We start from the raw sequence: 23,739 nt of genomic DNA, 5'->3' as shown, positions 1-23,739 counted from the left end.
AGAACAGAAGGGACTGCAAGCCACACACCTGAATATCCCATAGCTCGGTGGTTAGAGACTTAGAATCTGAATAGGGGTCTCCCACCTCTTTCTCCCCATCAAGCAGAGGGGTGAATTGAATCCAGGTCTCCCACATCCTAGCTGAGTGCTCTAACCACTGGGCTAAATATATACTGGGGGGAGGATGCAGCAGTATCATCATCACCTCCTCTGGCCAGCTTTTAAATGGAACCAAATCCAGTAGGCAGCCTTTGAGCACACCTACCAGATCAGACCCCATGGGTGAGGTAGGTGCTCCTCTGCCGGTCTTCCCCCAGTTCATTGATCGCACCAGGGTTTAGGTATGAGGTAGCTGTGCCGATACTAGAATGAGGCAGCAGTGCATGTACCCAGAAGGAGAAACTAGGTTAAGTAGGGAACTTTTACTGCAAGAATGTAGGTGTTGAATAGTTCAGACATCTACAGTGGATAGGCAGCAGCCAGGCTGGGATTTTGTGGTTCACAGTAGAACATAAAACTGGAATTTAGGTATCTAAGTATCTTTGTGGAGCTGTGCCATAGGCTATGAATAACCTTGAAAAGAGCTGGACAACCCCCCTACCCCAAGCAATTGCAGACATTTGTTAATACAAGCACGAATTTGCTATGATGGAAGTCATAGCCCCTTTTATTTGCTTTACTCAAACATTCATGCAGGTGGAATTTTGTCCCCATGAACATTCATGGAGTAAGAAAGTGTTCGGAATACCCATGTGCAAATATATCCATGCATGAATACTCATGATTAGGGCCCTACCAAATTCACGGTCCATTTTGGTCAATTTCACAGTCATATGATTTTTTAAATTGTAAATTTCATTATTTCATCTATTTAAATCTGAAATTTCATAATGTTGTAATTGTAGGGGTCCTGACTGAAAAAGGAGTTTGGGCGGGAAGAAGAGTAACAAGGTTATTGTAGGGGGGGGCTGCGGTACTGCTACCCTTACTTCTCTGCTGCTGCTGGCGGCGGCACTGCCTTCAGAACTGGGTAGCCGGAGAGTGGCAGCTGCTGGCCAGGAGCCCAGCTCTGAAGGCACAGCCGCTGCCAGCAGCAACGCAGACGTGAGGATGGCATGCTATGGTATAGCCACCCTTACTTCTGTGCTGCTGCCTGCAGAGCTGGGCCCTCACTCAGCAGCCGCCACTCTCTGGCCGCCCAGCTCTGAAGGCAGCAGCGCAAAAGTAAGGGTGGCATGGTATTACCACCCTTACTTCTGCACTGCTGCTCCCGGGCCCTGCCTTCAGAGCTGGGCATCCAGCCAGCAGCTGCTGCTTTCCAGCTGCCCAGCTCTGAAGGCAGCGCAGAAGTAAGGGCGGCAATACCATGCCCCCCCTAAAATAAACTTGAGAGCCCCTGCAACTCCCTTTTGGGTCAGGACCTCCAGTTTGAGAAACGTTGGTCTTCCCCATGAAATTTGTATAGCGTCGGGTAAAAGTACACAAAAGACCAGATTTCATGGGGAGGAGACCAGATTTCACTGTCCATGACACGTTTTATCATGGCCGTGAATTTGGTAGGGGCCTACTCATGATTTAGGTGACCAATCTCACACTACAAAGGGTGAAATATAAATAGCAAATACTAACTTATGAGGATATGATGAATAATTCACGAGCAATCCACAAGCTGAAATATGTTTGTATAAACCATCGTGTACTTTTGAAGATGTAAAAGCAAATTCCATTTGAAGATAATTTGTAAACCAATAAATAAATTAGTTGAATAAATTATTAACTGCCAAGCAAGCTGTAGTGATGAGAACAAAAAACGAACAATCTTACATTTATATAGCACCCTTCATGGACTCCTGTGCACCTCAAACCCTAGTATTTGTGATCTATGTGATCACAGTCTGCTACTGCCAGTGTGACACTTCCCGCAGCCATGCTTTCATGCCTGCAGTTAATAGTTGAATTAACAGAGTTTGGTGGAATCTTTTTGAAGGACAGACCCCTTGGAGTTACAGAACTTGAACAATCATTCAGCCAAATAGACACAGCACAGGCTTTATTTACTGTTAGCCAATTCCTTCTGACTTCAGTGGAAGAAAGATGAATGGGATTCAGCTCGATGTTTAGTTATAAAGAAAGCCAACCACCTCAAACAGGCAATACAAAAGTCTTACCCAAAACAACGTACAGTAGTCATTTAAGTGATTCCAGAGAAGTCAGCCTTGTTCTGTGGAGAGAGAACTTCTGTTTCAATCATGGACCGTGGGCTAAGTCTACAGAGTTTGGACCACCCTCCTAACTCTTCAGCAGAACTCCCATTGATAAACAATGTAAGGTTTGCACAAGAATCAAGAACAGAATTCTACTTTTGTGTCATAGCTAAGTTTTTAGTTAGTAAAATTACTGTTGCATTCTGCATCACTCAGCAGGGGAAAAAAAATAATTCAGGGCCCTTTTAGGATTGAAATCATGGTGTTTTTTCCCCAGGAAGTATACTACTATTGTGAGAGTACCCTGTTCTACAGTAAGAGGCAATTTTGGCTCCAGCAGGAGCTCTTTTAATGACCTGAAAATCAAAAAGGAAAACTACGAAAAGTTGAAATAGACAAATTACTAAGGATGGGTACAAAAGAATAGCACAAGCACGAAGGGACAAAAATCAATAAGCTTAAGGCACAAAATGAGTTACACCTATTAGCAAGGGGACATAAAAGGCAATAAGAAGAGGTTCTAATAAATACATTAGGAGCAAGAGAAAGACAAAGGAAAGTATGCCCACTAATGAGTGGGGAAGGAGAACTAATAATGGATTACATCAATATGGTTCAGGTGTTTAATGGCTGTATTGCTTCAGTATTCACTAAAAAGATCATTTGTTACCAGATATTTACCACCAACAACATTAACTACAAGAGGAAAGGAATGCAAGCCAAAACAGGGAAAGAACAGCTTAAAGACTATTTAGATAAGTCAGATGTATTCATATCAGCAGGTCCTGATAAAATTAATAGTAGGATACTTAAGGAATGATCTGAAACAATCTTGGAACTGTTACCAATTATTTTTCAGAACTCATGGAGGGGCAAGGTCCAACTGAACTTGAGAATGACAAACATAGTACCCATCTTTAAAAACAGGAATAAAGAGGAGCTGGAAAGTTATAGACCAGTCAGCTAACTATGACACCTGGAAAGATACTGGAACATCTAATTAAACCATCAATTTTAAGCATCTAGAGATAATAGGATAATAAGTAACAGCCAACATGGATTTGTCAAGAACAAATCATAACAAACCAACCTAATTTCCTTCTTTGGCCGGGTTACCGGCCTAATAAATAAGGGGGAAGTAAATGATGTGATATATTTTGATTTTAGTAAGATTTTGATAGTTGTACGTGACATTTTCATAAGCAAACTAGATGGAACTACTATAAGGTGGGTACATGACTGGTTGAAACACAGTACACAAAAAGTAGTTAATGATGATTCGGTCAAACTGGGTGGATGTATCTAGAGGGTTCCCCACAGAGGTCTCCCCTTGGTCTAGTACTGTACAACATTTTCATTAATTACTTGAATAATTTGCAATGACACCAAGTTGGGAGGGGCTACTAGCACTTTGGAAGACAGGAATAAAATTCAAAACAACCTTGACAAACTGGAGAAATTGGTCTGACAACAAGATGAAATTCAACAGAGACAGCTGCAAAGTATTACACATAGGAAGGGGGAAAAAGTCAAATGTGAAACAGCTAGCTAGGCTAAAGAGGAATTGGCGGTTATAGTGGATCACGAATGGTATACGAGTCAACAATGTGATGCAGTTGCAAAAGGGCTAATAGCATTCCAGAATGTAGTAACAGGAATGTCATATGTAAGTGGCAAATGCTGTTCTTCTTAGCACTGATGAGGCCTCAGCTGGAGTACTGTGCGCCACTTTTAGGAAAGATGTGACCAAATTGAAAAGAATCCTGAACAGAGGTACATATATGATAAAAGGTTTAGGAAACCTGAACTATAAGGAAAGATTAAAAAACTAGACATGTTTAGTCTTGAGAAAAGATGACAGAGGGAGGAACCTGATAACGGTCTTCAAATGTTTAAGGGCAGTTATAAAGAGGATGGCGATCAAGTGTTCTTCATGTCCACTGAGGGTAGGAACAGTAGTAATTGGTTTAGTCTGCAGTAAGGGAGATTTAAGTTAGAAATTAGGAAATCCTTATAAGGATAGTTCAGCACTGGAATAGGCTTCCAAGGGAGGTTTTTAAGAACAGATTAGGCAAACACCTGTCTACATATACTTGGTCCTACCTCAGCACAGGAGGCTAGTCTAGATGACCCCTTGAGGTCCCTTCCAGCCCTATATTTCTATGATTGTCACAGACAATTAAGATGGAAATATTAATCAGGGGAAGATATTAGAACTGCAAACAGCTGTTCATTTGAACCACAGTTTTGAACTAATCAACAAACACATTTTAACAACGCACTATAAAGTGATACAATTTCAAAAGACCAAACTAAACAAAAGTTAAATGTACCATTGCTGCAGTGGTAAATGGCTTTTTTAACATAATACTTTTCACATTTTGTAATCGTTATAAAACATGAACTGAATTATGACTCCAGGACAAAAGGGGGAGGGCGGGGGAAATCAGAAAACCAAACTGAGTCTTGGATTTACTGCCCAATAACTTTATATTATTGATAGCAGTGTTTGCCTCAAAATTCTACTGGGTCAAGTAGTTAAATAAAAATAGAACCAAGGTTCTAAATTAGTTACACCTTAGATACATTTAACGATCCCTTTTGTCAAGGGATACAATAGGTGAAATCTGGCTTTTTTCAAATTTCAATTGCATTTACATAGATGTTCAAGTCAAGCATGTTAGTCTAAACGTTTTAGCCATTCAATAGCTGAGGGAATGGCACTGTGCAAGTCCATGAGGGAGCAGAACAGCCCCATGCATATGATCTTCCTCTCCTAACTGGGCACAGCAGGAAGGGGAGAGTCACAAAGTCCCCACTTCTAGGCATTTGCACACATCTGACCACTTTACTTCTAAGCAATTTAGCTTTGCCTACAGATGGTATGGAAGGGCAAAACCAGGAGGCTGGACTGCTGGATATGCTTCGGCTATGTTTGAAGCTGGTTGGTTCTTTGTTTTTGAAGTCAATGGTAAAGCTCCCATTTACTTCAGTGGCGTGAGAATTCGTCCCTGTCACAAGTCCATTGATTTCAATGGCATTAACAAGGTATACATTTGGACCAGAATTTTTTCAGAGGACCTGGATCAGCGTTCATGTCGCACTCCCCATCAGTACCTGGCCCAGGGAACCTAATGATCCAACTCGCAGACCAAATTTGAGGATGAACTCTGGTCACATGCCACCTGAGGCATGTTGCACATGTAGAAAAAATACTTCTTAGCATACTACTTCAGTGATATAATAAGTTCCTAGCAATATTTGGCATATTAGACCAAGAAGCCCACACTAAGAATTTTCAAAATTCAGTACTATTTGTTTAAGGATCTGTTAGCAGCCTCTACATTAGATTTTTTGCATTGTTGATATGATGGCGTCCTACTGGGAGAAGCCCTGTCAGACAGTTAGCTATTCACCAATGGGATACGTCCTTATGGCTCATCTGATGCCCCCTCCTTCGGTTGCTCACCCTGTGGCAGGATGGCGTCTCTCACTCTCTCTCTGGACTTGACTGCTCACTCTTCCTAACTCAAGGAGCTCCCTCTTTGTGGCTTGGCCCTCTGGTCAGGTCACTGTAATTTTCCCCTTTTGGGGTGTCAAAGTCCCTCTGGACAAACTGCCTCAGGCAGTTTTCAGCTCCACTGCCCAGACTGTGCCACTTCTCCAGTGGCCGGTAGGGGAAGCTATACCCTCCCACTGCTCCAGGTCCCAGTCCAGGGATGATATGTCTAGCAAACAGTCTCAGACTCTGTTGCTGTTTCCCTGGGCTCTTTCCTACTTTTCCTTATCTTCTGGCCCACCCCTGGAGCTTCCTCTGCTCCCTGTGGCTACTTCACACCCTTTGCTCCCTCCCCCTCAGTTCTTGCCACAGTCTATAGTCCCATGCATGATCCCAGGGCTTACTCCCTCCTAGGACTCCTCTTTGTTTCTTGCCAATTCCCCACCTCAAGAATGTGACTGCAGAGTTCTTCCTACCGCACCCTCTTACCACCAACTTCCTCTCCTTATGCTTAGTCCAGCTCCTCCCCCAGCTGGGCTTCATCAGCCATTAGACCTTATCAGCCCTGATTCTTCCCTAGGGCCTTGTGTGGATAGAAGCTGCCTCACAGCCCCACAAAAGAGATAGACTGAAAGCATATATAATACTAAAGAGATAGATCTGAAGGAAAAACATTGAGAATAAATGAATGCCAGTTTTATCTGGAATAAATTGTTCTCTACAGCATCTGCAGACGGACAATTGCTGTGGAGTTGTCTGGTTACAGGTCTTTCTTTCACATGTCAGTTAAATGAAAAATCCTAACAGCAATCAGCAATATTAGTCAAATTATGCTCAGTTATGTTTTTGTAACACCACTTAAAATCAATGATGTTTCATGGGAGAAATTGTGATCAAAGTTTGGCACATATGATCTTGGAGGATTTGGTCCCGTAAACTACTGAATAGAGACATAACTATTAGTGTATTCGTCTGTGACTCAATCTAGCTCCAATATTATACATGCTATGTAAAAGAAAACTGCATGTTTCTTTCAGATGAGCACTCTAAAATTTCAAAAGAAAAATAAGCACCTCTGTGCATGGAAAAAATTAGAAATGTGACAATTAATTTAGCATCATCTTATAGAACTTCACACTTCCTGGAAAAGCAAAATGGCACCTTTTTGGTGTATTGGATTGTTGCTTTCCTAAATCGGGGCCATGTTGTAGTGTAAAGGCCTTAAGCATTTGCTTAACTTTACGTAGTAAGCTGCTTTCCTGAATAGAGATTCTTTTCTGAATAGAGACCTAAACAAATATGGACTGGAAACTGCCTATCCAAAACACGAAGCGTACTTGCAGTTCGTGATAGCATCTAACATATATGTTAGTGAAGTGTGAGGAATGCCATGGACATGCTTTTTATGCCGTGGCATGACACCTACATTGTGACATATTATAAACTAGCAGTGTGACATACCAGTCAAAACCATGTGTGACATGCCTCACAGTTCGGACATATGTACCATGTGCCACAAAAAGCAGCAACCCCTTTTACATAACAATGCAAAGCATGACAGTCAGGTATAGTGCAGAGATGGGCTGTCCAATTAAGTGCTTGGAAGCATCTCAATTTCTGATCTTAAAGGGCTCACTCATGATGTGGCTAAAGCTGTGCAAGCCTCTTTCAGCCCTAAATTCACAAATACTGTGATCTTTCTAATAATCCACTGACATAAGCAAGCATCCCATTACATACTGATGGCCCATATTTGTAGTATGTGCTATTTTCACGAGTACTATCAAGGGAATTCATTGTGAAACAGTCTTCCCAAAATAATACACTGGGACTCTGTTCTTGTATCACACACAAAAAATTGCTACAAATGATTATACAGTATTCCCTTTTAGGAAGATAATCCAATGCATTTAGTTAAGAAAATTCCTTGGGAGCCCAGTGTGTTCTCTGGGGCCTGTAAAAGACACCTTGAATTGACCACAATACTCAAAATTCACCCTACATAAGGGGCTAGCTATACACTAAGCATTGACATGTTTCTGAATAATGGTTCTGCAAACCCATTTCACAGCTTGTGGAAGGGCAGAGTTTGGTCAACATTCTACTCCTTTCCTCACTCACAGAAATTGACTGAATTTTTCATCTTATGCAATTTTTTCCCTCCAAAGGTCAGGCCATGGCCCTCTGGAAGTATTTTCTGTTCAGAAAGGGAAACAATCTCCAATCAATTGAATATAGAGATGGGCCTGGTCCAAATTTCGATTTCAGTCAATAATAGTAAGCCTCTTTTCAGAGTAGCAGCCGTGTTAGTCTGTATTCACAAAAAGAACAGGAGTACTTTTGGCACCTTAGAGACTAACAAATTTATTTGAGCATAAGCTTTCGTGAGCTACAGCTCACTTCATTGGATGCATTCAGTGGAAAATACAGTGGGGAGATTTATATACATAGAGAACATGAAACAATGGGTGTTACCATACACATTGTAATGAGAGTGAAGCCTCTGTGATCCCATAGAGGTGACTGCAAAGCTACGAACCTTGACAACTTCACAAGAAGGGATCTTCTTAAAATACAGTATTTTCACCTTTCCCCAAAGCAAGGTTGCCATATGAAAGTTTGGGCAAAATAATCATATCAACATTATCTCACACGCAGGAGTCTCAGAGTGAACTGTAGCCCAGGTGACCTCCGGCTGCTTTCAATGGCAAGTTGGCATGCATTTTTCATTGGTGAAGATATATTCCTAGGTCTGCTTTCTCCAGTATACATATCTAATCTGAACCATTCTAAGCAGCTGTAATTCCAGGTCACAGGAGGAAGAATGTGGGGACATCCCTATTTGCCAGGAGATATGCAATTGCAAAATGTGTTGCAGGTGACTTATACTAAATGTTTGGTATTATGACCTGTGATGCAATACAAAAGAATGGTTGCTGTTGTCTAAACTTTAATGGAGTTAATGCCCCCAAATGCTGACAAATTACTGCCCCAGGCCATTTAAAAATCACATTTCTAATGCAATAATCCTATCTGCATTACAATGAGTTGGGATGAAATGATTAGGTGCCTGATATTTTTGCACAGTGAATTAAGTCACTGTACTGGCTGGCCGTGCTTGTTCACAAATTAAAGGTCTAGACAGAAATGAAATTCCATTATTCTGCCACTTACTAAGCTTCGAGGAAGGGTTCATTACTGTCTTGTCTCTACTGGGAAGGTTTCTAAAGTAGCTACAAGCTATCGGGAACCTATTTTTCCATTATATCAACTGCACAGCTTTTTTCATTATTAGTCAAGCCTTTGACTACTGAACTCTTCTGAAATGGGAAAAGGCTAAATCAACAATACGTGAGCACAAGTGAGCAAAAGTTTCAGAAAAATGCAAGATGTAATTTTTTTCGCCCATAATCCACAGGACTTTTCACCGTCCTGGGCCTAAACCAGATCTATTTATCCATCACCCCGGAACTGTGGGTTATTCAGCTAAATGGACCAGGATACAAACCACTTAACAGATGGTGTTTTACAAAACTAACCTCTGTTTTGGCCACCTAATGTTTAGTTAATATGTTTCAGGTAGATAAGTGTAAGCACAGAAATTATTTCCAAACAGGATACATTTAAATTACCTCTTACAGTAAAGCTCCCATTTTGGATTTTGTTGAACCCCAGAACAAGATAGCACTGGAAAGCCTGAGACTATACTCTTGATCTGAATATTCATGTTATTTATACACACACACACACACAGAGCAGAACCTTTAGTTAACCCCTAGTTATTTTGTAATACATAATGTCTGTGTTCAGCATCATTGAAGTCAATGGGAATTTTGCCATTACATGCAGCCAGGATTTCATCTCAAGTCTATAGTAAATATAAAGCTATCACATCATACATGTTTATAGATACAGTTGAGTCTGATGCCCTTCTGAAGACATATTCCAAATGGGCCAGGTTCAGAAAAAGCTTAATGAACTCTTTTGAAGGAGAAACGGATTAAGGAATAAAAACCTACCAATAGTCTTATTCATTTCTGAGACAGTCCCTATTGCTTTTCAAATGGCATACTTCATTAAAACTGCCTCTAAAATATACTGAATTCCTTTTAATATACAGCACAGTGTATAATTAATTACAACCTTCTAAGATCAATTGTGTAAATCATATTCAACACATATGTGTTTCAGGGTACAGTTACAGTAACTCATCTCATTCTCATAGTACTTAACCCGTTGAATGCAGATAGCTAGTTTGTGTACATAGTTTATATCTGTATCACCAGGGGAAAAGGGATTTGAGCTTTATGATGTCTGTTCCAGATGCCAAGAGTGCAGCATTTAAATGGTTAAACTAAGGCAGAACTTCTGAAATTAGAACTAATCTTTCTGCCAAACAACAAAACCCCTAAATTTCCATCCTGTTGACATATTTAGAATGAATGTTTCTAGTTAAAGTTAAAGCTCCACACCTCAGTGCTAACAATGAGCTAGTCAGAGGCAGCCTTGTTCCACATTAAGTATTGCTTTTTCTGTACCAATGTAATGCTTCACTGCATAGCTTCATACTCAGTCTGCTTACACAGCAATTAAGTGTGGTATTAGGCTAGATAGATATATTCAAACATTTTAAATTGTATGATTACTCAGTATGAAAGAATTCATATAGGTACAGGTTCAGATAAATCATTGCAGATTCTATTAATCTATATTGTGTATATGCCAAAATAAAGCTGCTAATGGATTATTATATTCACTACTACAATATCAACTACCCAAAGTTATATGCATTTTAAATACAATATAAATGAAAAATATGTTTTACTGACTATAGATATAATGCTTATGAAAGTTCCAGGCTATTTTCAGTAGCAGCAGCAAAACAAAAAACACTTCTAAGTCAGCTAGATCCATACAAGATGACTGATGCTTTTTAGATCCCCAATTTCATGATCCTCCCAATGTTTCATAGTTACAAATGGATGTTACTAATTAATCATATTACGGTGGACACTATGGATCCTGCAAGGTGCTCCTGAGAGATACTGAGAATCACCCTTTTGACCTGCTCCTGCTCCCATTGAATCAAATTGTCAATCGCTCATTGAAATCAATGGGAGCAGAATTGATTCAATGGGAGCTGAGGGTGTTCAGCAACCTTCAGAACTCTAGGAACAAATACACTAGATCCATTTATGGGCCTGATCCTGAAAGTCTTACATGAGGAATCTTTACACAAATAACCCTAATAAAGTCAATGGAACTACTCACATTATGTTTATTATGGTAGTGCCTAGAGATTAACCAAGAATGGGGTCCCATTGTCCTAGGCAGCTACAAACAGAGTAGACAGTCTCTGTCGTGATTCTAAATCCTGCTTACATAAACAAGGTAGACAAAAGATAGGAGAAAGAGATACCCATACACACATACAAGCAGAGTGATGATATGTAAATGGTATGTTAATTCCATAATTTGTTTATTTATTTGTGAATGGGGGCATGCTAAATGGAAGGGGAAGAGAGAAGGGACATTAAAGGATTACTCAACTGCATAAGGCTTGCAGGATCAGGCCTCTATAACACCATCATTAGCAGCTGGATTTTTGAGTGGACAATGCACAAAGCTAAGGTAAGTGATTCCAGGGGGATTTAATGCAGTTGGGAACGAAGGTAATGACTGCAGCCTTTACAGTGTTAATAATAGAGAACCATACAAGAGTGCGGAAGAGTTTTTACCTCATACAATGAGATCTATCATTTAATACCTGACATTTTGTTATGGGCAGAAAACCCTACAGTTTACGATTTATCCACCCATTACTGTAAAATGTGATTCCCCTTCTTATCTCAAAGCTCACATTGTGGCAATCACACGGGCAGTAATTCCAAAGCTGGCAAGCCATAGCTGTTACATATCATGTAACCTGAAAGTTTTAAATAAATTAATTCCAAGCACAGCTTCCTCAGGATTCAGCAACAGTTATGAATATTTAAGTCAATTTAACCCTTTCAACATACTTTTTTTTTTCTGCTTGTGAATAATTCAGCTTAAACAAACCAGCTATTGAGAGGAGATTACTACTAGCCCTTTATTCTGTTGTTTGGGATCACACTGACTCCCTTTCAAAACACAAGGCACATAAATAAATAATGGTAAATACAATAACAGTACTAAAGACCCTTCCACAGCAATCAGCTCTTTTCCAAGGTACTTCTTTATCGTAACCACTAATGAAAACTCTTTGAAGTGGAAGAGTAAATATTATCATTTGATAGTACTTGGGCCCAACAGTGCAAACACAATTGCATTGTGTTACATTCTGGGAGCTCTAGACCTATTCACAATACAGCACTTGCAGGGTTGCTATGGAGGAGTCCAGTGCTTACAATTCTGTTGGCACTCAATCAGCACAAGAGCTGCTGATCACTCTTTCAGGGCTGTTCACCTTAATCTTCATCTGCAATACAAGTGGAAAAACTACTGACTACAGAGGATGGCTTTAATAGGGCCACATTTTCCAATGCTGACCACCCACAATCAGAGCCAAAATACATCTCCCCTTTAGGCACTTTTCAAAACTGCTCTGCACGCAGCAGCTCCCAATATGACACCTGTGGCCAGATCCCTCATCTCTTTAAGAGAGCTCATCGCCCTTGTGGTTGACGTTGTAGCTGGGGTCTCTAGAGACCTGGGTGCAATTGCTTGCTCTGCCACAGACTCCCCCTGTGAGTTTAGGTACTTCACTTTCTCCTCCTCAATTACCCATCTGTAAAATGGGGCTCCCAGGGATGCTATGAGAAAAACTGTATTGATAATTAAAAGGTCCGCAAGATACTACAGTATTAAGGGCCAAGTAAGTACCTAATAGATCTGGGTGCTTGTTTGAAAGTCTGGCCCCTACAGGGGAGGAGAGAAGGGGTGTGAAGTGGGAGTGGGACCACAGATGCTCAGACACTTGCACCCTAGCCCATGCTCTGTTACCAAATACAGTAGGTACGTGGGGAATCAGAGTACAGAAATACCAGCAACGGAATGAAAGGGGGAGGCAAAGAAAGGCTTGAGGGACTGACTCAAAATGCCCAGAAGCCTTCCACATGTGCAAGGGCAGAGGAGAGATTCCCACAGGGACAAAGCAAGAGGTGGGGGGCGCATTGGAGGGAAAGAAGAGCTAGGAAGCGGGGAATAAAAACACGGTATTAAAAAAAACCCCACCCCAAATGAGGGGTGACCCCGACCTCCATCAATCCTGGCTGCGAGTCTGCTGGCGTCACGGGAGCCCCGCCGGCCTTGCGAATGGGGGTGGGAGCATGAGCCGTGGGGGCCCGCCTAAGGCCCCCGCCGGCCCTCAGAGGCCTGCGCCCCGTGGCGGGAGCCCAGCCCGCGCCGCCCGCGCGCCCCGCCCCGCTCACCTTGCTGCTGAAGGGCCCGGGGATGAGCAGTTTCAGAGCCTGTCTCTTCAGCTCCACCAGGCGGGCGTTGCAGTTCTCGCACCAGACGCCGCTGCCGGAGCCCGGCGAGGAGCCGCCCCCGCTGCCGGAGCCCGGCGAGGAGCCGGAGCCCGAGCCCGGCGAGCCCGTGCCGAAGCCCGGCGAGCCCCCCAGCGAGCCCGGGGAGCTGCTGCCGATGCCCGGGGAGGCAGGACCCGGCGAGCCGCTGAAGGAGCCCGGCGAGGAGGTGCCGGATCCGGGGGACGGGGTGCCGGACGAGCCCAGGGCGGAGCCGGCTCCCTCTGGGGCTGGGCGGCTCCCGGCCCGGGATTCCTCGTAAGCTTTCCGGTACCAGCTCTCGGGGGAGAAGGGGGCCGCGGGCTTGGTCGGGGAGCAGGGCTCGGTCACCTGGAGGAGGAGCAGAGCGGGAGGCAGCGAGTGAGGCGCGGGGCAGCGCGGGGCCGGCCAGCGGCCGTCGGGGACTGCGGCTGCTCGGCCGACCCCAGCCGCGAAGCGCCCCGCGTGGTCTCCGGGCGGCCCCCTGAGAGCGGCGGGGGCAAAGCGGTAACGGCCTCGCTTCCGATCCCCTCCCCCCGGAGCGGTGTCCGGCCCCACGCACTGCGGTGGCTCGGGGACGCCTTCCCGGGCAGGGGGTGTCAGAACACCCCGCACGTGTGGTCGGCAGAGAATCGGTCCCCACCGGTACGGGGCCGTGCAAAGCGAGGGCAGCTCGAATCGCACACTGAGATGCACCCCGGGGCTGGGAAATTACAAACAAAGTTACACAGGGAGGATGCGGAGGGCGAAAGTCTGCAACGATCGCAGGGGGAAGGGAACCCAGTGTACTTCATGCAATTATTTTTGAGCACATTGAATAGACCAAGTAATATACTCAGCCAGGTGAAGCTCTGAATGGGAACGTGCAGCTTAATAAGGTTCATATGTTGGTGTCATTTGTTACAGGTCAGTTTACAGGGAAAGCTATAGCATGGGTCCTTGGGAAGGAGGGGGAATTAAAACCCTTAGCGCAGATGGATTTAAAAGATCCCCTGCATTTCATGTCTGGATAACTTACCCCGTATTTCCTGCTTCTGGTTGTGACTGCAATTCTCTCTTTATTTCCAGCCACTGAATTCATGATGATTTTATAAAACAGGAGAATGTCCTAAAAATTTCCCAGGTTACATCCAAAATAGAGAATTTTCAATCCAATAAGGTTCACCAGCTGGATAGATGGACTGTAAACACTGCACCAAATTCAACCTTTTCCTCCAGAGAAAACACTGAGCCCAGAAGCACCATCAGTTTTCAGGCAAATGTTTTGGATTTTTTTTTCTTCAAAACATCTTTTTCCTCATGATCTTCTCTCTCATTCACTTACACTTCTTGTTTTCACAGACACACCAGCATCCAGAGTATCAGCATTTTCCCCCACCAGACAGTACAGTTTTCCTCCACAAGTGAAATGAACAATCACATCCAAGGTAGCTTTAGGAAGGTATAAAGAGAGAGAAAGCCAGAGAGCTATGCTCTGCCTAGAAGCAGAGATTTCTCTCTCTGCTACTGGTGCTGTGGTAACTTGTTTCCTTCACTAAGGTTTGTAACTGAGTTAAAAGAAATCCTCCAAAAATATCAGGATCCAGTCTCTGGGAGGAGCTTCCGAGTCCCTTGTAGCCAATATCCTTCTGCCCATTTGTGCCTGACAGTTTTGTAAGGGAAAGGAAGACTCTGGCTATATAACACTCCTTGGTCAGTAGAGGAGCTGCAGAACGTTTGCAAGTGACGCCCCTGAAGGCTTTGAAAATACTGTCAAAGCTTCACTGCAGTTCTGTGCAATAGATTAGCTGCTGAGGAGGTTCCATTTTATTTTGCAGTGTTTCTTGATTGACATTTGTGATTTTTTTTTCTTCTTCTTCTTAAAAACAAACAAAACCCCAACCACCTTGTTGCTTCCCTGCAGTTATTGATTAGTTGCCAATATCCAGAGCTTTAATGAACATGATTTTTGCAAGTGTTCCCAATATTGTATAAATAATCATGAAAGGAAAGCTAGTTGGAATGTTTGCCACATCTATAACAGTCACTAGAATCTCTTTGTCTGTGTTATTGTTTTGAATGTATTAATTAAACTTGCAATAAAGGGCATGTTACAGTGACTTGTTAACAATTGAATCCCAAAGTCTAACTGTCTTCCCCTCTCTCCCCCCACCCATTTCACAGAGGAAGGTTATTTTGCCCCCTGACCCCTATTTATTTCAAATCTTGAAGGCAGCACAAACATTTCTAATAAATCACTTGTTGGTTCCCACAGAAAACTAATGAAATTAAGAAACTAAGGCCCAGATTCTTATAGGTATTTAGGTTCCTCACTCCCACTGAAATCAAAGGGAGTGAGGTGCCTAAATACTTTTGAGGATCTGGGGCTAAGTGCCAGATCCCCTGATGTGGTCAAAATGCAGAGTGCAAATTAGGGGGCATGATGCAAAGGTGGTTTAACCCCCACCTTTGCACTCTTCTGGTACTGGTGCTGCTCTCTGAATAGCAGCCTTTGGTCTGCTCTAATGAATACTGGGATGTAGTGGCCACAAGGGGCCAAAAGTGAAGTCCTGTGTTCCTGAGCTGTAAAGATAGCCCAGTGATGCCCCCTTTTCTTAACTATGCTGCTAGCAGGAAGGTTTGACACCACCTGACTATTATCTTTATTTTGGAACAATTCTTCCTGTGTCAGTTGAACCAGCTTTACAGCTAGATCACATGGGCAGTGCAGCAGAAAACAACATCACTGCTGGTGGATCTGGCCCTGAATATTTACAAACACATTAAAATAGGATCAAAAGGGCAAACAAAGAAGGTGCTACTTGAGTCCCTCCAGATACAACCATGTTTCAGAAAACTTTTGATATAGAGGTACAAAGTTATTCATTCCACTGATAGGAGCAATCAGGACCACAAAGTAATGAAGAAAAAGTAATGCAAGTCCCTGCTTCCTGATATTAAAGAATGACTGTACTCTGTTCTCAGTCCCACAGGAACAGAGACCATGAATAGAGGCAGACATGTGCCCTGTACACCATAGTGTATAACTTTTAATTTTTGGGGCTCGGCATTTCTTACGGTGAACTGGCAGATTTGCTTTGTTCTTCCGCAGAGCTTTCATTACCCCACTATTAGATGTGCCTGCCTCCCACATCTGCTGTGTTAGTGATCATCAAAGTGTGTGTCACGGCATGCCTCCTTGGGAGATTATGGATATAGTGTAGCCAGGGGGCAACAGATTGGCTAACATGCTTACACAGTCCAAATTGCAGGCTACTGCCCTGTTAGGGATTGAGAAGCAGAGACTCTACAACATCTTGGTGTCCATCTCCTTGAAAAGTTCACAGGGAGGAAACAGTAGGTATTAGAGGGGGTGTGTGGACACAACAACAGTTCAAGGATGATCAATGAGGCAATATTGTACAGCTAATTGGTGAAGCAGCAAACACAAAAGTGCATTTAAATGCTTGATGGTTTTCATTATTTAGAGATACCAAATGCTGCAGGGAAGAAGTAGCAGAGAGAGAGAGAGAGAGAGAGAAATAACACCCACTAATGCTTCAGTGTATTACCTGTAGCCTCGTCTACGTGAGGGAAATTAGGGCCCATAATTGGCCACCTTTGCAGCTCCATCAGTGACAGCAATAGTGGAAGATGGAAATAAGGAATATTTTTTAACAGCGGGGGTAATTAACCATTGCAATAGTTTACCGAAGGTTGTGGTGGATTTTCTATCACTAGAAATTTTTAAATCAAAATTGGATTTTTTTAAAAGATATGCTCTATCAAACAGGAGTTATTGTACGGAAGTTCTATGGCCTGTGTTATACAGGAAGTCTGGAGTCTAGAAATGTAGAGCATCCAGGATTCAGGTGTTCTGACCACTTTGTCATCTAACCTTGATCGCAGTAAGATTAGACAACAAAGTGGTAAAAATGCCTTAGTCCTGTCTGTATTATGGCCCCCAATGATACTGCTACTGCCGGAGCTGCAAGAGGGCTGTATCAGTAATGAATTCTGGTCACGTGCCACCTGAGGTATGTTGGGCATATGCTCCTAAATTTACCAGTGTAGATGTTGCCTTGCAGTGTGGGCCAGCGAGGATGAGAGCCCTCAGCACTTCTTCCTCTGCTGCATTTGTATTCACCAAAACAGCTGCAAGTGAAATTTCAGTGCCATTAGCAACACTTTGCTTATCAGGTTAAATGCAGCGCAACTGCACCCATGAGATGAAATGGACAAAGTGGTACTGCAGAAAAAACCCAAAAAAACAAAACAAAACAAACCCCTTGCAAATTTGTCACATTGAACAGCCATGATTTGTATTCCAAAGCAGTGGAGTCCAAAGAGAGAGAGAGAGAAGCTTTCAGTGGGATGTGAGTGCCCTCTGCTGTTTGTAGTGCATAACATGTAGACTGGTATTTTGATCCTTACTGTATAGATTGCTGTAATATTTCCTATAAGGAAACTGTGATGGGGTGGCCTGCCCCAATCATCAGCCCACCCCACCACCTGTCATGGCTCTTCAATGATTTTGGTAGGCCCAATAAAGATATACAAGGGCCTAAGGAGGGATAGAGCTAGAGAAGAAGCAGTACCTGGAATAAGCAGTGATTGGGAGAAAGATAGGCACTGTTTCTTTAAAGGCTTGGGACTAGGAGCCTGGTAGAGTGCATGGGGGCTGGCTCCTGTCTTCCCCAACCAGTTGGAGGATGAACTGGGAGAAAGGGGCCAGCATATAGGCTGCCTCCTCTCTCACAGAAGATGGCTGGTCTGCTGAGCCCTCCAGTTGGGAAGGCCAATTAGAGAGAGCATTTAGCTAAAGGAAGCTGGCAAAACCCTTGCAGCTGACTATTCCAAGGCAAGAGGCCTGTGACACAAACCTCAGCTCCAGGAAGAGGGCTCAGGAGGAGGGAGGAATCAGCTGCTCTAAAAGCAAGAGGCAGAGGGACTGCTCGCAGTGCAGCCTGGCTGCTGCAGGAAAGAGCCACCATCATAGCTGGCTAGAGAGAAGCTCTGACAAATCAGAGGTCTAGGCAAGGATAGCAAAGTCTAGAGATCTGGTGAAGACATTGATAAGTGGGTTGAGGGTAGGAGCAGCTCAGGGAAGTGGCAGAGGGATGAAGGAAACAGTCTTTGTCTGCCTAAAACAGAGTCACTGGGCTGGTACCCAGAGGAGAGGGCAGGCCTGGGTTCCCCTGCCTCTCCCCTGGACAAAGAGCGGGTGCATGAGTGTTAAGAAACCAAGAACAAGAAGTTCCAGATAAATGTTGGGAGATGGGCTTGAAGTCCGTTAGATTTTGAGTTTCCTATTTTTGGACCTGGAGGGGAATGGACTGAGTAGTGACAGAGAAAATGATAGATTACTGTGGAACCAGAATACCTAAAGGGGGTGCAAAACTTAAAATAAAAACCCTGCAACACCGCACCTTAGCATGTGAAGGCACTCTACAGGAACATTACTGTCTGTGCTAAACTTACCAAAATCAAAGTAAGCTGGCCATTTGCCTTGGATCCTGTGATGGCAATAATTTGCTCTTTCACCTGCCGAGTTCTGAATTTTTCAGTACTGGAGAATAAGAAGCAAGGAGACTGCTGCTCATTCTTGCTTTCCACTATACTTATAGCTTCTGAATCTTTCCGTTTTTGAGGCCACGTCACTGTAAAAGTGAAACACAAATGCATGCAAATCTTGCTAAATGTTCTTTTGCAACCCATTTAATCCTGTTTCTCTACAGATTTCATATATCTGTAGGAGTTCCTGATTTATGTTTGTGTAAATAAGAGGAGGACCCAGGGGGCCCAGGCAGGACCACCCCTCCACTCCAACCCCTGGATCCAAAACTGTTCAGGAAAGACCCCCCTCCACTCACAAACACACACTACAGGGGCAGTAGGACCCAGAGGTTGTCTATTCCCCATGTAGCCTTGAGGGAAAACTGCAGAGAGGAGCCAGCCAGTAGCGGCTGAAGCAGCCAAAGCAGGGACCTTTGGCCATTCACAGCACTTTCTACCATTTTAATTGGACTCCCCTGTGCTGACTGGCTGTTTGCTCCAAACCTCCCTTTCCCTCACAGTCACTTCACTCCACATCTGCCCTCTTCTCCCACTGCCCTGTGCCTACACTCCCCTTTTCTGTCCTTTTAGCTGATCCTCCTCCTAAGTAAATTCATCCCACCAAAAAACAAAACAAAAAACATGGAGCTAACATGACATTTGCTGCCATCACTTTGTTAACACTCCTTGCCCCTTCCTGTGTCTGTCTGGTTTATTTAGTGTGTCAGCTCTTCGAGGCAGGAACCATGGACTGCTCTGTTAGAGTGCCTAGCGCGATGAGGTCCATCATGGCTGGCCCTTAGACGCTACTGTAATAAACATTATTATCAAAAACATACTGGGCAGGATTTTGCTGAGATGTAAAACTGGAGTAATTCAATTTATTTCAGTGGGGTTACTCTGGATTTACACTGGTGTGAAAGCACAATCTGGGCACATCTTTTGTATTTTCATTTCTGAGTGATTTCCATGTTAGTTCTGGCAAGAAATACCAATGGGGCTGAAAGAGGGCATGTGCAAGGTGCTGCTGTGTTTCGTGGTTAAAGCAGCTTATACTGTCTATGTGGTGTCTAGATGACTGTGGAGGTAATATTCACATATGATCTACTGGTGTTCTCCAGTGGCCCATCCTTAAGTCATTAGCTTCCTAAACAAATTCCTTTTGTGACGTAATTTTGGCCTGCTTCCCAAAAGAGACTTGTTTTTGAAAGCTTGAACAAAAACTGTTCAGCTGATTTTGGGTTAGCTGAGGATGATAAGAATACTTGTTTTGCTCTTTTTTGAAGTTTGCTGACTCTTTGTGATCAAAATATGACTAATCTTTGGAATATCAAAATTAGTATCTGAATGTCCTTCAATGTAAACCTCTAAGAGGTCACTGAGGATTTGATCCTGTATTCATTGAAGTCAATGGCAAAGCTCTCATTGATTTGAAAGGTGGAGGATCAACTATATCTCTTTAATATGTTTGACGATAATTAGTTATAAGTTATGAGCAAAAACCTCATATCATATGTTTGGTACATATATACATATATTTCCTTACTGATGAAGTTGTGCATCTGTAGGTGAAAATATAATAGGCTAAATTCAATTTAGCTAAATCCACACCAAGGCTAAATCCCTTGGTGTGGATCTATTGACATTAATAGGGCAGCATAAAGGCTGAAATTGACCCAATAATATTTTGCTCATATATTTCAGTTTTCATCCAGCACTTTACGAATATGGCTATTGCCCTCATTTTACAGCTGGGGAAACTGAGGCAAAGAGAACTGAAGTGACTTCCCAAATTCACACAGCAGTCACGTAGACCTGGGAACAGAACCTTGGACTGCAGATTCCAAGACACTTGCTTTGGAGAACTTTCAAAAGGCTTGCCCCTTTGCATGGGCTTGGGCTGGCCAGCTTTAGGGTGCTCAGGAAATAGGGAATATTCAGACCAGATTTTTGCCTTCCATTTTTCTTAAATAGGCTCTCTTTACTGTGCACACAAGTTGTCTAGGTGCTAATTTCTTACTTGGCCATGCAACTACTGGGATTTTCAGAACCTCAATATTGCCATACACTGCTGTCCCATTTATCCAGTGCAGGTTCCGTTATTTCTAAATTTCACTTCTTTGTCTTCTACAATCAATCAGGACACTACAATAATTTTCCCATGGGACACCAGGGTGGCTTAATAGGAGTTCATAAAGACCTGAATAACACCTTAGTCTCTACAAAAGCAGCATTAAAAGGATGGGCATGGGAAATGAGTGTCACTTTGAATTTTAACTGTAGTATTGTTGTGCTTTCTGGCATGGTAGGGCAGCTGAGAGTGTCTTCTTGTGACCATGCAGCTGTGGTACTACAGGAACTCAGACTGAAACCAGGGATATAAAGTTTAAACCTCAGCTCTCTTTAGTAAATACATAACAAGATGGCTGCTAGACTCTGAGCATCCAGACCCTCAGTGTGCCTTGTATCTTGTAAGAGACCCTCATAATGGGATGCTCTTCAGTGATTACACACAACTAATCTTAAAGAGACAGTACCAGAATAGCTACAAGTATTGACAGTCTGTGCTATAATGTTGAAAAATGTGGAATGTCACCCAGATAAGGGGTTTCTGTTCCCGATGACCCAAAAATACATTCAAAGTGTGTATCCGAGGAGTAGCCGTATTAGTCTGGATTTGTAAAAGCGGCAAAGAGTCCTGTGGTACCTTATAGACTAACAGACGTATTGGAGCATAAGCTTTCGTGGGTGAATACCCACTTCATCGGAATAAAACTTTGACTAAAACCCTCATTGCACATGAATCGTTCTTTTGCAATTCACACATCAAAGCAACCCTCACTGCAGTGTGCCAGGCCCAGTGCCAGATGATATTCTTCATTTAATTTTTTAGAGATCTTGGAAAGGGGGTGCAGCTTTAGAACAGTCTGATGGCTCCATTCTCTTGCTTCAGGAAGGGAGATCCAGGCAGCCTGACAACCATGGCACACATTCCAAAGAGGCCACAGGATTAGTTGGACAGCATCGGTGAGGATTCACTTGTCAGGTTTTCCCTAGAGCTATTCAAAGGTTTGCTTCCCCCCGCCACCAGGGCCTGCCATACAGCCACAGCAAGTTAAAGCAGTGGGAGTGGTTCATAAGGCTTTCCCAGTATACTGAGGGATTTGTGTGCATGAGAATTCTACTCACCCAGTATCCATCTAGATTCAGTATCTCCCTTGTTGATGAGTGCTAGCAGTCCTGGGTACTCCAGGATGAAGGATTCATGGCATGATCCTAAATATCTAGCCCCCACAACTATGTACACTATCTTTACATCACTCACTACCAAATTGGCATGTTCCTGTAGGCAGCAGTGATCTCCTCAAAAGCATATTCATTCCATCCAGAGAGCCCACTACCAATGAGAAGTGAGCAGAACCGACTATGGTGTTGTGTGTTCCTGTCCTTGGGGAAGCTTAGATGATCTATTACTCAAATCACAGCACTGAGGAAGTCCTCCAGGCACCCAGAGGCAGTGCGCTGGCTGATCCCTTTGCTGTATGTTCAGCAAACTCTCATCTGAAATGATGGGCTATCCTGGGAACCCCACTTGTCTTAACTCTGTTGCAGAGTCAAGTTTCTCTCATTGTAACAAGTCTTCCATCTAAACTGCTTAGGGGAGAAATCCGTCACATCTGGGGATGGCTGTACAGTGGTCTGTGTGCAGTGTCAGTGCAAAAGGTTATCAGAGCATTGCCTTCTCTGGCTGAGTTTCACCTGTCCTGGCCAATGAGATCTGAAGGCTTGTCTATACTGGTTTGTTTTGCCTTGGTATGGCTACATCAGTGCAACATTCCAGTACAGACACACACTTAGAAGTGTTGGACTTGTGTCTCACTACCTGGGAACTGGTCCCTTGTCTCTTACTGATGATTAAGACTAACCAGGGATGGTGTGTTAGGTCCATTACTAGCAAGGACTGATAACACGTCTCTTCAGAAGAACAGGGTACCAACTTCCCTTAAACAAGCGGTGACAGTCTCTGTCCCAAAAAGCATCTCGAGGTTAACAGTCTCATCAATTATTTCCTATTCTCTCACTTCTCAAATTTGGGAATATGGAGAAAGAGGTGTTGAGATAGCTCCAATTGCATCATATTGGATCCCTCGTTTGTTACAGCAATGGCACAAAATGGCTTTTTTCCAGTTTGGCTAGAGTGGAAACTGAAACCAGTTCATTCTGAAATGGGCTTCAGCACAGAAACTTACACTGGTGTGATTGCATGGATAGATTAATACATTGTGATTTACTTACCGCTGCACTATGCTTGACAAATACGTGGAAGCCCCAGCAAGGGCACATTGTTTTGGGGCAGGTTTATGAAGAAAGACCTTCTTAGATTTGTAATTTATTAATTTTGTATTTATTTTTAGTTAGTGCAAAGTTACCAGCTGCTGATGAAATGGGCATTGTTTAAAAAGGTAAACATATAGAGGTGGGCCTGCACTGAAGACTTAGCCCTAGTCTACACTAGGATTTTAGGTCGAATTTAGCAGCATTAAATCGATGTAAACCTGCACCCGTCCACACGATGAAGCCCTTTATTTCGACTTAAAGGGCTCTTAAAATCGATTTTCTTACTCCACCCCTGACAAGTGGATTAGTGCTTAAATCGGCCTTGCCGGCTCGAATTTGGGGTACTGTGGACACAATTCGACGGTATTGGCCTCCGGGAGCTGTCCCAGAGTGCTCCATTGTGACCGCTCTGGACAGCACTCTCAACTCAGATGCACTGGCCAGGTAGAGAGGAAAAGAACCGCGAAGTTTTGAATCTCATTTCCTGTTTGGCCAGCGTGGCAAGCTGCAGGTGACCATGCAGAGCTCATCAGCAGAGGTGACCATGATGGAGTCCCAGAATCGCAAAAGAGCTCCAGCATGAACAGAATGGGAGGTACGGGATCTGATTGCTGTTTGGGGAGAGGAATCCGTGCTATCAGAACTCCGTTCCAGTTTTCGAAATGCCAAAACCTTT

The 23,739-nt window shown here is 43.3% G+C and overlaps 1 protein-coding gene and 1 long non-coding RNA gene across 5 annotated transcripts in view; one reads left to right on the top strand and one right to left on the bottom strand.

Annotated features, from left to right (window-relative positions):
• The window catches only part of KIF26B (kinesin family member 26B), a 420,929-nt gene extending 406,216 nt beyond the window's left edge, over nucleotides 1-14,713 (bottom strand). For 2 of the 3 annotated variants that reach the window (XR_012158167.1, XM_073338289.1), the window contains exons 1-2: nucleotides 14,209-14,713; nucleotides 13,116-13,541 (exon numbers count right to left, since the gene is read on the bottom strand). Coding sequence is in view for 2 of the 3 variants with exons in the window: in XM_073338289.1 (XP_073194390.1) it covers nucleotides 13,116-13,541; nucleotides 14,209-14,271 (489 nt within the window). In the remaining variant the exon portion in view is untranslated. Of the gene's footprint in view, nucleotides 1-12,941; nucleotides 12,964-13,115; nucleotides 13,542-14,208 lie in introns of those variants that run through there. The other variant, XM_073338290.1, reaches the window with a different exon arrangement.
• Nucleotides 12,975-15,289, top strand: LOC140909301 (uncharacterized). 2 transcript variants are annotated; one of them, XR_012158169.1, is made up of 3 exons: nucleotides 13,005-13,469; nucleotides 14,259-14,445; nucleotides 14,532-15,289. It is a non-coding gene; the product is annotated as an uncharacterized lncRNA (long non-coding RNA). The 2 variants fall into 2 exon arrangements; XR_012158168.1 differs by having other exon boundaries at nucleotides 12,975-13,481; nucleotides 14,259-15,289.
• The last annotated feature ends 8,450 nt before the right edge of the window (nucleotides 15,290-23,739 follow it).

Source organism: Lepidochelys kempii, chromosome 3, assembly GCF_965140265.1.
Source record: "Lepidochelys kempii isolate rLepKem1 chromosome 3, rLepKem1.hap2, whole genome shotgun sequence".
Classification (NCBI taxonomy): domain Eukaryota; kingdom Metazoa; phylum Chordata; order Testudines; family Cheloniidae; genus Lepidochelys; species Lepidochelys kempii.
This window is presented reverse-complemented; position numbering and strand designations above follow the sequence as displayed.